The sequence below is a fragment of the Scomber japonicus genome, chromosome 3 (genome assembly GCF_027409825.1).
Source record: "Scomber japonicus isolate fScoJap1 chromosome 3, fScoJap1.pri, whole genome shotgun sequence".
In the NCBI taxonomy this organism is placed as follows: Eukaryota; Metazoa; Chordata; class Actinopteri; order Scombriformes; family Scombridae; genus Scomber; species Scomber japonicus.
In genome coordinates this window covers 26,421,092-26,436,911 of record NC_070580.1, presented here as the reverse complement: position 1 = coordinate 26,436,911, position 15,820 = coordinate 26,421,092, and the positions used below count along the sequence as shown (strand labels likewise).

General features: G+C 41.2%; 1 protein-coding gene across 1 annotated transcript; it reads left to right on the top strand.

Annotated features, from left to right (window-relative positions):
- Nucleotides 1-1,526: 1,526 nt before the first annotated feature.
- apcdd1l (adenomatosis polyposis coli down-regulated 1-like) lies at nt 1,527-14,695 on the top strand. Its single transcript, XM_053316252.1, has 4 exons — nt 1,527-1,785; nt 11,029-11,212; nt 12,388-12,907; nt 13,799-14,695. The coding sequence occupies exons 1-4, from the start codon at nt 1,701-1,703 to the stop codon at nt 14,570-14,572; spliced, it is 1,563 nt and encodes a 520-aa protein (XP_053172227.1). The 5' UTR covers nt 1,527-1,700; the 3' UTR covers nt 14,573-14,695.
- Nucleotides 14,696-15,820: the final 1,125 nt, after the last annotated feature.

Sequence of the window (15,820 nt, the reverse complement as noted above, 5' to 3'; positions counted from 1 at the left end):
GGACTATTTCTTTGGTAAAACTTAGTTCCAATGAAAACTATCTACAGTGAGGTCTGTGTATCCAGAGTAACTGGAACATTTATGTTACTGTTGACTTTTTAACTTCTTCAATACTGATGAAAAGTCATGATGTGCAATCAAACATTGTTAAAACACAGAAAACTATATTTTATATTTTAGTGGCGTTCCTAAAGTTTCCAGAGTCCAACTAGGTCAGGCTGACGTTTGGGGAAATGTAAATAAAGTGATGCACAAAACAAACAATATTTGCATTGGATGGAATAAAATCATGGAGTCTTTGGTTTGAACACGTCACTCAGTGTAAACATCATGCAGCTTCAGTGAAGAGCTAGAACAAGATGATGAAGGATGTAAATGATGCCATCAGATATTGTGGACTTTTTTTTATGCGCACATTCACATATGTACATTGAAACAGGCTTTTGGGAATAATGCGCAAAAATGTATTTTAAAGTGGAGGTAAGGCCTGAATTTGTTTAAGCAAAAATAAGTCTAGGTTTGATGTGTAATGTGTATCTCCAAGACTTGTTCCAAGAACATGTTTTTTGTATAATTCATATGATCTGTATTAAAATGATCCCATTTGATTTGGCTAATTCACACTGCTGAAGTCTCATTTTTGTTGACATTGGAGTTGTGTTACAAAGGGATCTCTTGCCAGTTTGGACGATTAAATGGGAGTGTGAATATTGTTGTAAGAAAGACTTTGCCTTTAAGGGGAATTAAAGAAAACTGGATAAGGGTTTACTTTTTTAATGCTGGAAGCACTACAAACTAAATTCCATTTGCCAGCATTGTATTAAGGTGGAGGCAGAAGTCTCAGAGACACGTATCTAAAGACTTTTGCAAAAAAAAAAAAAAAACTACCAGCATAGCGAGATGCCACTAGAAGTACAGTCACTGAGGAAATCTGTTTTGAGGTTTACTAACTCGTATTCACCACTGCCCTTTTGCACCTTGCTCTAAAAAGCTCCCCAGAGATTTCACTTTAGGAAGTTTGAAGCTCAAATCCCCTCCTCCACACACACACACACACACACACACACACACACACAGAGACACACACACCCTCTGAAACTTTCTCTACCTCTGCTTCCCCTCCATCTCTCTCTCTCCTCAGCTCAAAACCATAAGAGCCAGACAGGAGTGCACACACAGACACACACTCATAAACACCCTCACAAAATATTCCAGCTCACATGCACACACACACTCACTGCACATGCATCGAGGGGAACCAATCCACAGTGCTGCACAGTAGTGAGGCAACGGTGTGTGATTGAGAGAGGGGGGAGTGGAGAGAGAGGGAGAGAGAGAGAGAGAGAGAGAGAGAGAGAGAGAGAGAGAGAGAGAGAAGGGGGGGGGCATTTACTCTCCCTCTCGCCAACTAAAGGAAAGCACCAGTTTGGAGAAGTTGCATGAAGCGAGTGGTTCCAACTGAGGACTTTCTTATCAGACCATGGAAGCCAAGAAGTGGAGTTAGAAGAACAAGAAGAGAGGGAAAACCTTCCTGCTGGCTGAACAGGAGATCAGAATTTCATCTGAGGGATTACAAGACACTTCATATGTGCTCGTGTGATGGTGATATCCTGCATGATCGTCTCTTGTTGACAGCAGGAACCTCCGTGTTTCTTGGATTTCCCCAGGATCAAAGTTTGTTTTCTGAGCAGAGAGTGTGAATGAAGTGTGCGGAAGCAGGAAACATGTCAAACGGACATTTCAGTCACCTGTTGAGGGGAGTCTGGTTGCTGTGGCTCTGGCAAGGTGAGTTCAGGCACTTTCTACAGGATGAAAGTGTGGTGTTTTTTTTTTTTTACTTTCCAGCTGTCTAAACAACTTTTTGAATATACAGTTTGTCTTTACTTACTTCCAAAAATCCAGACTTCTCTTCAGTGAGTTTTTGCAGGTTTTGCCTGATTAAATTAATAAGAAGCATCATTTTCAAGTCTGATTATGATATAAATTTTGAAAATAGATTTTGTTTTACAATATTGGTTTAAGAAAACTTTTTACTGATACAGTGTTGCGTAATCATATGTTCCGTAAGAGTAAAAAATCCCAGTCAAATTCATTGTACATTTTAAGTTATTACTCCTTAAGTAAGAGAATAACTTACTTCAGTGTAAATCTTGCATTTAGAATGTGATCTTAAAAGATTGTTGCAGATTTCCTCCTATAATCCAAATCTTTTTCAGTATGAAAACAATGAGATAAATGCTCTCTCATGTGAGAAATCAGCTGAACACTTGGGGATTTAGCTTAAAGAACACATGGCAGGACAGGCAGACAAAAAGGAAGAGATTATAACACAAAAACTCATAATTATGAGGAAGTTATTATGTAATTTGTCACAATTCAAATGATTTCAAAAGTTCAACACCACTTTGAAAAATAAAAACACAACCTCTGCTGATGTTAGACTTATGAATAGCCGGTCTGTTTTCCCCCTACTCCTCGGTGTGTCTTCAAAGCATCAGTCGGATCTGTGACCAGTGGAGGAGTCTAAAAAAAGGGCTCTGGCTGGTGCCTTTAAACAATGGTTCCCTCGGAGCAGGGAAGCGTGGCCCTGGAACTAATGTTGCCATTATGTTAATGGTTAGAATAACAGTAGACATCCATTACTGACCCTACCTCAGGCTGCTGTGCAGAGCTGATTGTCCAGCCGCCACAGCCTCAGTTGCGGAAGCGCTGCGTTTTGGCCATCAGGGCCAGTTAGGATGATGGGCGGCCGGAGACAGGAGGAGGCATCTGCCCAGTTTTAATCATCATCCACCAACTCAGGGCCAACCCCTACCCCTCCCTTCATCCATGGCTGATTCAGTGGTAGACTGGTAGTGAATATCTGTGTTTTCTTTTTCACCGCTCATGTCTAGTAGAGGAGACAGACAAGGTTGAGTTACTGGCCTTAAGCAGATACCATGAAGAACTCCCCAAACTGATCAGAAAAAATGAGAAACAGTGATATCAAAGTGGAATTGTTTGGACTGTAAAATGTATCTTTAGGCGTAAAGTCATTTTTGTGAGAAAAGTTTTCCATCTTGTCTTCCATCTTCATCTGTATTTCATGCTGACTTTGACGAAATATTGATTTCAAGTTCAGAGTTTTGAACAACTATTGCCTTTTTCTGACTTTTGAACCCAAACTCTGACTTCAAAGCTATAAACATTGAGTTCTTGGAGTTCTGCCTCACTATTTAAATTGTTGAGAAAGATAAAAGTGAACTATTTGCTGTACGTAAGAGACCGCAGTAAATATTTGGATATGGTCCTTGGTGGTTCCACCCTATCACTACTTAATTTGACCATACACTCCGAACAAAAAAACCTCAATCAAATTCATTTAAATTAAATCTTGGATGTAGTATTCCTATTTTTGGCCTAGTCCTGTTTCAACTCTCCAATTTTGTGGAACAGCGAATGACAGATCCCTCAAAACTTCTCCAAACCGATCATTTGGATTAAGGTGAAACCGATGTAATCTCAGCTCTAAAACATCAATGGACCATCAACTTCCCTTGTCTGATATCTACATCTCGACTGCCTCGACTATCCACCAGGAGAAGACACCACAATGTCAGTCTGTCAGGTGCAATCAAAATCAAACATACAATTACACTCAGGGATAGTAGAACTGTCTACTTGCTCAAAACCCAAAACCCCAACTGCTTAAAACGTAGAATGTTTACGAATAACAAATTAACAAATAACACATTTATTAATAAAAAAGAAGCACGATAGGCTTCATGTAACAGCTTTTTTATTCATGGTGAAGTTGTGGGATGCAGCAGGACGATCCATGAGTTGTTGCGTGTTGAACAGGAGCCAGAATTCGCTAACCACAGTCGAACTGGCAGCAGTGACCACTGGGCAAACCCCTGTAGATCCCTTGTCTAAATAAACAAGGCTGCTGGATTAACCAGCTTATGCAGTGATGAAAAGACAACAGTAGCCATCCATTTACTGCCCCGGGAGCAGGGGGACACTCCTGGTCCGGGAGCATGCTATGAGATGCTGGGGTTAAAGCCCAAAAAAGGAATGGGGGCTCTGGGTTACAATAACACAACAGACCTCATGTTCTTTGAAAAACCTCTAAATCAACTTGACCCTTGCCTGACTTTGACAAAAAGGAGGAGGTAAAGAAAAGAGACAGAAGCAGGGGACTGCAGTGAGCAGGTAAGGGTTGGTGTTTGCCTTCATTACCCCTTGACAGTTATCATAATGTGATCATTTTTTTGTACTAACGAGTAGAGTAATGGATTACAATTTTAAATTTAGCAAATACATTTCAGTTATAAACCCAGCAACGCTCCAAAACCTTGACAATTTTGGGGTCGGCGTGTTTGCGTTCCAACTTGGTGTTTGATGGAGGGTCAATGTCAGTTTTTATTCTGTGCATTCAGACTCCTATGAGACATGTTAGCTTAGCACAGGGTCGAAGGGGGGAGGTCAGCATCCATAAAAAATGACAAATGTTCTTCTCAGAAAGTCAAAAGTTTTCTTATTTATATTTGCAGACATTTGTTTGCTAAGCCTTCAGTGGAGGACAGGACTTCTCTGGAGTGTTGCTTGGGGTCAGTCACTGGGGCTAAGCTAACATTCGCTGTTGATGGTCAGTAAACACCTCTAAACAGTGCTTACTGCTTGTTGGAGCACAATGTCTCGTTTTTAACTTTGAATACACAATGTGACGAGTGTGGTGGTCTAGAGATTTTCATAGCTGTTTAAACACCTTTAATGGAGTCAGGCTGAAAAATGACAAAGTAACAAGCGAGTTTGGAACCTATTGGCTACCGTCTGATGATGATTTAGCTTCTGGGAGCGATGGCTGAGGTTTCAGGTATCCAGGCCAAGACTTCCTCTAACGCACACTAGCCCATTTTTACAGTCCGATTAGCGACTTGCAAGTGATTTAGAAGCAATTTGTTCTTTTATAACACGAGATGAACGTTTCTCCACACAATACACAAGCATTGATACGTCTTGTAGGTGTTTTAGGTGCAGAAGACATTTCGGCCAAATCATTCCGTCTCCTTGACACCCATTACAGACTGTTGATGGAAATCAAAATCTTGTCCCTTGCCTGCTCATAGAGATTAAGTAACTAATAGCATCACTAATTGCTTCTGTTGTTGAGTAACAAGTACAGTAATGTAATAATCAATTTCAAGTAAAGCGTAATTAATTACATTTATTATACAACTTTCCCAACCCAAGCACAACAGAACTGATCTTGAGCTGGTCCACAGTCACATGAGAGAGAATAATCAGAGTGGTCCAAATGTGCCAAACATTTGTCCATCCTAAAACCAAAACTAATAATAATAATGGTTCCACAAGATTGAGCAAGAGAGCTACAGCCTGTCAAGGCATCCAAAATGGCTTCCACTGTAAAGCAGCTTGCGTGAAAAAAAGTCAGCAAGATATTTATATCCTGTGTTTGTGTGTGCTGACCTTTGAGAAGAAAAGCAAAGAAGAAACTGCAAATCTGACAACTGCACAGAAGTATGCAGCTCTGCAGTCGTATTTCATGATGGATTATAGCTAATACTGTCAAAAAATAGATAATTTAAAGGGAAATAATTTTATCCATAAGTATGTAGGAGGCAATATATTTCCCATCGTATTAGAGGACCAATCCAGGTATCTAATATCAGTGTTTCTCAACCCTCTAAGGAGCCAAAAGATAGAGTTGAGAACTGGAAGATAATGAACAGGATAAGGCAGAAGAAAAAACTAATTTCCGCCAGAGAGATATTTTGTGTTTTTTATTTAGACTTTTCTCTAAACTTTGTTTTTCCAGCAAAATGCTACTGCGTCTTTTGGCCTCCAATAGTTATACAAATTAGGCAAGTGGGGAAGTTGAGAAGGGAAAATCAGTCTTTGGTAGCCACTGCTCATGACTTATAGACATATACAACTTGTGGCACGAGGTCACAAATAAACAGGTCTTCACTGTTCGATTTCACCAGCCAAAAAGAGTTTGGGAATCGCTGTCTTATAACAACTATCCAAGATCTGGAGGACAACTCAGCAACTCAGAGTGGCTGAAAAAGCAGCTGTGAACTGTGAATGATGTGCAGCAGTCAACTAAATATGTGGACTTGGGGAGATCTCTGAGCTACTGTAGCATTTCATATTTCTACTCACACACAGAAAAACACACATTTCACCTCACTAATCATGTGTCATTCCAGCACACGAAGAAGCCTCACCCAAATAACCTCCACCCCTCATCCTCCTGACTAACTTCACTCACCTCATCAAATACTGACAGACACACACAGAGAGCGAGAAAAAAGAAACAAAGGCAGAAAAAAGGAAAAGTAGGAATCTGAAATCCATCCAGGAGAAATGAGCCGTAAACATCATGGCTTTTTCATCAGGGGAGGGGAGCAGTAATCAGTAAAGGGGGGGTGGGGTGGGTGAGGGAAGGCAGGCCAGCGGGGCACAGGCACTTCAGGGACAGTTTAGAGGGTTTTGTCCTGCAGCACTGAGGCAGAGAGATGAGAGACAGAAACTGACTTTACATGAAAGGGGGGTAACCACATAAAAAAAGGAAACATATGAGGAAGTGATTAAAATACTGGAGGGATTTGTCCGCTTGACCATAATTTTAGCATTCAAACACTCTCTCTGCAACAAAAAAAACAGATATTGTCTATCACCTTCACTGCCTCCACTTCGGCAGGTTTTAGTGTTTCTCTGTTAAAAGCTTGAACAGAGGGAGCAATGAAACTGACAAAGGCTTCTCTCTCTAATGAACGGACCATCACAGGACTTAAACGTCAAGCACTTGATTCCCCCTGCAAGCCCTGAATGAAAAGTGGCTGGATCTGGTTCTTGTTTTTTCAGGACAACCTCTGAATAAAGAAGTACATAAAGCTGTATTTTGACTTTGGCGCTGTAGATGAGACATGAGAGAGGGGAGCAAACCCTGCCAAACCGTAATCACAAATGCAAACAAACAAACAGAGTGCAGCCTGGAGGTCCTTTATAAATGGTATCCCTTCTGCACTATAAATCAATGTGTGCAGTGTGATTTTTTGTGAACATGCATGCATGCATGCGTGTGTGTGTGTGTGTGTGTGTGTGTGTGTGTGTATGTGTGTGTGTGTGTGTGTGTGTGTGTGTGTGTGTGTATAAACAGGATGAGTAAGGAAGCTCAAAGACAGGTAGATTATTTTGGCCAGTCATCAATCAGCTGAAGGGCAGGCCGCGGTGCTGGTGATGATGACAGACTGACCGTCCAGACCACACGCAGGTCACAGGCTGCTGCACTGACCCCTTGTGGTATAATCATGATACTACATGACACCACATATCTGTGCTTGCTTGTAACTCAGTGTATGTGATGTGTTGTTCAGGTGATTTTGACAATGAAATCAGGTTCACTAGCAGAGAGGCAGGAAGATAAAGACCATCTTATCCAGTGTTTAATTGAACATGAATCAGTTGGTGCATCTTGCTATGAATCAACATATTAATAACACTTCCCCTCATAAGAAAAGAGAGCTGTGTGTGTCATTTTCCTTTGTGGGCAAGAGCCTGTAAAGAGTTAATTGATTATTAATTATGATGCATTTATGAATTATGCATATTCTAGGTGTTGACCCTTGACCCTTAAGAAGTCACAGAGGTTCGTCACATGTTTGAGTAAAACCTGAATAAAATTTGAATTAGGGCTCCAACAAACCATAATCTTAATTATCAATTAATCGGTTGGCTATTTCTTCACTATTTCAATTTCCAGATTAAACAAGTATTTATTTGCTCAATAAATCAATCAATCAATCAATCTTTATTTGTATAGCCCCAAATCACAACAGTCATCTCAAGGCACTTTACACATAGAGCAGGTTCTAAACCGAACTCTTCAGGTTTTAATTTTAAAGAGATCGAACATTCCCACATGAGCAAGCACTTGGCAACAGTGGCAAGAAAAAACTCCCTTTTAACAGGAAGAAACCTCAGAACCAGACTCAGAGTGGGCGGCCATCTGCCTCAACCAGTTGGGGTAGAGAGGAGAGAAAGGAAGGATAGGAGAGAGAAGCACAATGAAAATCAACAATGAAGCTAGTAGGTCTGGGACTGGAATCTGTCATCCGGATGTCGACAGGCCCAGATTACTTGTGAGACGAGAAAGCACAGACAACTCTGGGGAAGAAGTTTAGGTTATTTAATGCATTAATAGTACATGAATGTTAATGGATATAGATAGATGGATAGAGAGGAGGAGAGAGGAGGAGGGAGGAGGAGAGAGGAACATCGTGGGAGTCCCCCGGCAGTCTAAATCAACAAAAGATGGAGAAACAATTTAAATTTCTTTCCTAATTTTCTGTTCAAATTGCTCAAAACAGTTTGAAAACCCAAATTTATTCTGTCCACATTTTTTACTTTCTTTTACACTTTATTGTGTAGGCTCTGCAAAGCTACATTCTACATACATAAGTAATCCATTATATACTTTGAATGCAACTATTCACATTGTGGCTAAATCAAGATTAAAGTTTGGGGGTTTTTTGTTTTTCAAAGACGCACCAAGCACGTTACTGTGACAGGCTGACAGCAAGGTGCAGGCTGCATTAGAAAGAAGTTTTAGGGGCCATAATGGGAAAATAAATCAGTGGAAACCTTTGCAGGGTAAGACTAATGATATTTGACTGCCTATGTAGGAAGTGAATCAACTAAAATAGTTCCCCATCTCCTCCAAATTGAGATGGGGGTTGGATATTATCATATGTATTACAACATCGCCTCACTTGTGGTCGAAATAGGCTCTTTTGTAGAAGAATACTTAAAACCTCACGATGAGCAATTTTGTTTTACTAAGCTCCGCTTTTATGAGTACTCTTTTAGTAAATGCAACCATATGCCAAACTGGAATGAGATCCAAGAAAGGGAAAGGGGCTGAATGACAAGTGACCTCAAGAAACACTCTATAGAAATGCTTTGGCAAAAACAGAAACTCAAATATAGCAACCCAAATGACTCCACATCACATACTGTGACTTTTGCCTCTCTGTCCATTCATTGCGCTGTGTGTGAGTAACCACTTAGGCAGTATGTTGCATGCAGCTACAAAGGGTGGATAACACAAAACAGACCGATTGGATGACTTGCAAAGAGCAGTGGAAATTAATTAATCCTGATTAGTATTTCTGCTTAGAGTTCTCCCGTGGGAGCGCAGCTGGGTCCTACTGACCGGGTTCCCCCTCCAGCTGCAGTGACATGGAGCATAAGCAAACACATCAGTGCATGGGGAAAATTGCAAACATGTTTCAATGCCTGTGACAGGAAAAATAAGTATTAATCATATAAACAAATTGACAGACTGCTTGAAGAAGGAGAAATGTGCCCTTAGTTTAAATTTGGTTTCGGGTCTGTGACGGTGCACTTCAAACATTTCAAGATGTACACGTGTGCGTCCGTCCTTGTGTCCGTGTGTCCGTGTGTGTGTGTGTGTGTGTGTGTGTGTGAGCATCAGGTGGAAGGATGCTAGGAAATGACTGAGCCGCACACATGTCTGTGGTTGTGGTCAGCATATGGGATGCATTCCAAGAGTCAGGGGAACAAAAAATCTCCTCTCTGTGACTCTAACAAGGTTAATAAATGCCGATCAGTCAGGCTCCGTCTTGGAGCTTTTTACAGAAAAAACCATCAGCAAGTCACATCACACACTTTCCCTTTAAAAGTCCTCAGTTTCCTTAAGCTCCATCTGCTCAGTCATAAGAGAACAAACTGATCTGTGGCTTAAACTGTAGTCTTAACAGTTGATGCTTCAACAACTAAATCTTAACTCAACTGGAGGCTGAACAGGTGACGTTCTCCCCATGTGCATCCAAAGTCAAATGAGAGAAAAGTAGGCTGAAATTACACCCATAAAGCTGTCTAATGCAGATGACCCTGAGAAAGTTGAGAAAGTGAGATGGAAGAATGCAAGAGCTACAGGAATACCGGAGACCATGAGGGAGAAGGAAAAAGGAATTAGAGGAAAAAGTGAGCTGGATATGCTGACCTGAGAATAAAAATGAGTGGACGAAAATCTGTGAGAACTCATCCCCCTCGCTTTTTGACATTTGTTTTAGGAGGATGAAACTAGAGCCATTATTTTCATGCACACAAAAATGCACACATTGCCCAAACCCCCCGGTGTTGCAACCATGAGGGTGCAATCAGAAAATCCTCCTGCCTTTGTCCCAGCTGAAACCAGATCGGAGCGATCTGCCTTGCAGTGTTGACAACTCACACATCTCTGTGCAGCAACAAGTGGACGGAGCAGAAAGTGCAGTTATGACCAGTGACAGGCAGACAGATTGCAGATGTGCACGTGTCAGATCAATAAATGTTACAAAGTGAATAATGCTTTTATTTGGATTAACTTCACTGTCAGTGTTTGGGAAAACTCAGGAAAGACCATTCATCATCATAAGTGTTTCTCTTGAATCATATTATCAACAGATGTTATTGGCTCGGCTTGGCTGCTGCTGTCAGTGACCCGCTGTTTGCTTTATCTCAATGATAGAAATATATATACAAATATGCACACAAACTCACAATCACCTACACACACACCTTCTGCTTTCAAGCAAAACCAAAACCAAGAACTGTGCGTTGCAGCTGCAGAATGATTGGAGTGACAAGCCAAAACTTTCTGCACCATGGCCAACATCCTGATTCACAGCTATGTATGGTTTCTATAGCACCCACTCACCGCTCATTACATGGAAAATTTACCAAAATTACAGCCCTGACACAGCTTCCAGTCAACCAAAATTGTGTTTATATGTAACAGGGAGAAGATGTGAATTTTCCCCTATGGCTATTATTTGTTCCCTTCATTTTGTGATGACAGAGGCTGATAATGAATAATTTTAGTCTACATACACAATTGTAGCTTAGAGAATCAGCCTGGAAATCTAAATGAAGGGTAATGGAGCCTCTGTGTTTATCTGATTGGATAAATACGATTGTTTACTCACTGTTTTCTGACTTTCATTTCCTCTGCAGTTGTGTTTGTTGCTGGAACTGGGAGTAAACTATGGGAGGTGCCCTCAGTCTCCTTCACTTCCTCCTCCAATCTCAGTGAGAGCCTGCAATGGGAGCCCCACTGTCAGTACCGCCACCTACAGGACAGAGTGAGAATCACAGCAGACATCCCCCCAAGACTGGATGGTAGCTGGGTGTCAATAAGGTAAATTTTATAGTAAGTAATAATGACGTGCCCAAGCAGCGAAGGATTAAATCAAGGGCAAGCATGTCTTTTACCTCACTGACTGAATCAGAATATGAATCATATGCCTTCAAAGTCAACAAATTTCAAGACTTATTAGAACCTTTTTGACTAACATATTAGACAGTGCTCCCCACCACCACATAAACACCAAATGGGGAGACATCTTTTGGAAGGGTTAGATGGTTAGGTTCAAATACCTCCAGTAGAGTCAATCTATGCCAAAGACCTTTCACATATTTTTTTCATATACAGGATATAATTGTTCTGTCTATATCCTGTATAGATTAGTGGTACCATCTGTTTAAATAAATACACTTAAAAAAAAAAAAAAAATTCAGAATGATTTAAATTATAGCCACAGCTGTACTCAAGACTTGGACTTCAGTCAGACTTGAGTCACAGAAATGAGGAGTGAAGACTTCACTTGGACTTGACTGCTGTGAAACTTGGATTCTGAAAGGCTACAACTTGACTTGAGACCCAAAGCAATACCTCAGGTTTTCAAGACCTTGCAAAATCCCAGAAAACACAATAAAAGGAAGACAGTATCAGGCTGACCTTACAGAGCTAACACCTTGACTATTTAAAGCAATTATGATTCATATTTTTATATTACAAATGAATCACATGAAACCTATATGAAAAGTGTTACTCGTATAGAAAAAGCCCCAAAGAATTATCACCTGACTCCACAGGTCTCCAGAGCTTTATGGTGTCTTTGAGTTCATTGTTTTGGTTTGCCACTCAACTATACAGTTAAGGATGAACTAGTCAGATCTAAAGGGGAGCGAAAATCAGACTTACATTCATCAGGTGGACACAAAGATGCATTCAAATGAATAAAAATATTGCACTGTGTCTGCTGGATGTGCCAATGGGAAACTATTTGTTGACGAATTTATCATATCAACTTTATAAGCTGTCTGGTTTAATTACTAGGCCAAAATATTGACAGGATTTGGTTTTAGTTATGTAAAACATCATTAACAACTTTGAATGAAAAGACCTGAAACTCTTTTGCTAATGAAGACTTGTACTTGACTTGGACAAGTGTTGACGTGAGATTGGCCCAAAAAACCTCTCTAATCACTAACCCTATTTTAAACTTTTTACTCCTTTCCCGCTGTGTTCAGATGTGAGGTTCGGCCTGGTCCAGAGTTCCTCACCCGCTCCTACACCTTCCACCCCACCCGCCACTTCGAGGCCCTGCAGCACTACTACACCGACAGCGGTTGCGAGGACCCGGCCTACTCCCTGATGATAAAGGGGAAACTTCGACTGCGCCAGGCCTCTTGGATCACCCGCGGAGGCACTGAAGCAGAACACCACATCAGCAAGGTTGGCATTGTGATCCACAGCCTGGCAGCCAAGCAGAGGCTGGCCTCCAGGCTGCCTCCATCCTGTGTGGATCTGACCCTCAGCCATGTGATGCCAGGGAAGCTGTATGAGCTGTACAACACCCGGGCTGGGAGGGGATGTCTCGCAGCACTGGGCTTCTCCATGATGGAGATGGGTCTGATACGAGTGGAGACACAACACCACACCCATGGAGGGAAGGTCCAGGAGTTGTTCTTAGGGGATATACACACTGACTGGACTCAGAGGACCCACTACAGGCCTACAGGGTACCAGCAGCCACTGCAGAACGCAATGGTGAGACATGAGAGTGTATTTTTGTTTGTTTGAAAAAAAACCTGAGAGATTAATTATAAAAGTAGGCATAGATACTCCTATTTTGCTGAGCCATCTTGGTTTTAGCCTTCAGGACACTTCTTGACCTTGCCATTTTGACAAGGTGAAATTGTTATAAAGTAACATTAAGCTTAGTTATTCCACGCACAAAAACTAAGGAAGGGGAGGCAGCTTTTTGTGTTTATGCCCCATGCAGGTGGAATACTATGGCTGAAATAGTGGCCACTTTTAAAAGCAGGTTACATTTTTTTAATGACAGCGTTTGGTTAGGTGTGTAAATGTGTGTGTTTGATTGGACTTGTTTATCTTGTTTTACACTTGTTATTTATTTTATTATGATTATTTGTTGTGAAGCACATTGAGTTTACCTTGTGTATGAAATGCACTTTATAAATAAAATTTGACTTGACTTAAACTTACCAAAATATAGAAATCAAAGCTACTATAACGAAGTAATAATTTAATAAATGAATCTCAGAGCACAGAATTTAGTGGTTGAGGCCACATTTTAGTTGAAAAAAATTGTTGACTTACCATTTCTGGAGAGAAGATGACACTTTTTGAATTGGAGTTAGTTGGATCCAGCATCTAGTGGCTGTTGATAGCATTGCACTTTTAGGTGGCACTGGCTTCTTTCTCAAGCTGTGGTAGTTGCTGCTTGGTCAGGGATTTATTGGTAACTTTTCTTCAGTTTTTGGACATTTGGGCAAACAAAAATTGACATTGACTTGGGCTAAAATTTAAATTTTTTTGCAATTCTATGAACAATTACAAGACAATTACGCAGTTAAACAAAGAAAATTGACAGATTAATTGATGAACACATGTCTCATCTCTCCTGAATCCTTTCAGCATCACATCCACCCCTGTCCTGTGTGCGCCTTGGTGTACCGCTCCACAGAGCAGCGCCCCCCAGTGTTGCCTCGCAGCTCTGTAGCTCCTCTGTCTCTGGCAGGCCGCTGGACCAGCCAGCACTGTGAAACCCGTCCCAACGTCCTCTTCCTTACCAGAGACTTCTCCTTTGATCCTGACCAGCATGTGTGGGAGGGTGTCTACCGGCACTACTCTGACCCTACCTGCTCTCAGCCCACTTTCACCCTGAGAGCCTCTGGCCACTATGCTCAAGGAAACCCCTCCGCCAAGGTGTCAGGAGCCACTGAGTTTGTCTTCAAGGTCATCCAGGTGAGTGTTACAGCCATAGAGGAGTCCACCGCTAAGTTGTTGAATGGGACGAGGCCAGGAAAATGTGGTCAGGCTGGAGGCTGGGAAGTCGGGGTGGAGCAGGATTTGACTTCCACAGATGGGTGCACAGTGCTGGGCATCAAGCTGCCACACAAGGAGTATGAGCTCTTCAAGACTGAGCTGGACCACAGGAAACACCTGATGCTGCTCATTGGTGAGAGGCCAACTGACGGTTCCAGCCCTGACCGACCACAGAGGAGACCCACTTCCTTTCAGGCTCCTTTGGTGCTTTGCGGTGGGGGGGAGACAAATCCCTTGCATCGCCATGGCTCAGGTTTTAACAGCAAGCAAGTCCAGTTAGCTGCCAGTGGGACAGAGAGGCTGGCACAGGTGGTGTTACTGGTGCTTGGATCTGTGCTGTGCAGCTGGATCTGTGTTTATTAGAGACATTGTTCATGAATCAAGCTTGTTACACAGCTGAAGTCATTGATGGACATTGTCTTCTGGCAGCTTTCCCTCACTCTCCCTGCGTATGATGTTGACCACATGTGCGGTCAAGAAAAATCACGAGACATTCAGGAGAGCTTGTTATGTTGGATTGCCAACTCATTTTCATATGCTGCCTGTAAGTTCACTTTAATGACTCTTAACTTTAGCTCAATCTCTACGTAAAACCTATCTGTATATAAACCACCAATATACAAGTGCCATCATTTCAGTATGTAAAAATATATTCTTTTGTACAATTTTGATCAAACAGATGTTCTCACTTCACTGATCAAGCCATTTTTTCATATATATCTTTGTAAAAGCTGTTTTCTTGTAACGCTAATATTACAAAGCAAGATCACAGTGTTGAAATGGGGATCAGTTATTTCCACATCAAACTGCAAGCCATGGACATTCCAGCAGACTTCACAAGAGAGTTCATTTTCAGCCAAGATGCGATATAACTAATGCACTTTGAACATTGTTGTCTCAATATACTGGATAGAAAAACAGCCCAAAAGCAGAAAATGTGTAATCAGCATGTGTAATTGCTACCATCTTCATTGGTCAAATGCCACTGTGGTGTGAAATGTTGCTTTATCTCCTCCTCTTTTAAATCTCATGCAGTAGCGTGCATCTCTATCAACAGTCAACCAAAACAAATTTAATTAATATTTATTTTATAATCATTTATACATAAGATGTTGGTCTAATATTTTAGTTAGTTCTGTCGTTTAAAGGACCAGTGTGTAGAATTTAGTGGCAGAAATGGAATATAATATTCATAAGTAATGTATTTAATTAGTGTATAATCCCATGAAAATAAGAATTGTTGTGTTTTTATCACTTTAGAAAGAGCCCTTTATATCTTCATAGAGAGCAAGTTCTCTTTCACAAGGTCCACCATGTAACCCAGACCCAAAAAACTAAACTCTAGCTCTAGAGAGGGCCTTTTGCATTTTTCACAACCACCAAAGGTTCTCCTAGGGGAGGGTGAGGGGAGGGGTATTCATTTAGTTGCAATCTGCCACCTCACCACTAGATGCCACTAAACTTTACACACTGGTCCTTTAAGAAGTGATTATTTTCTATGTATTAAAATGGCTTTTCATAACATCTTGTGTTTGATTAGTCTTTAGAGTTTACAGCCACTATGAGGCTGTACCTCTGCACAGTAATGTTTTAAGTTAAATGCTAAAATCA

Excerpts from the sequence above, each read along its gene's own strand:
- apcdd1l (XM_053316252.1), top strand. The coding sequence starts at position 1,701 with ATGAAGTGTGCGGAAGCAGGAAACATGTCAAACGGACATTTCAGTCAC. Across the intron at positions 1,786-11,028 it reads GTTGCTGTGGCTCTGGCAAG|TTGTGTTTGTTGCTGGAACT; the intron begins GTGAGTTCAGGC and ends TTTCCTCTGCAG. Across the intron at positions 12,908-13,798 it reads AGCCACTGCAGAACGCAATG|CATCACATCCACCCCTGTCC; the intron begins GTGAGACATGAG and ends GAATCCTTTCAG.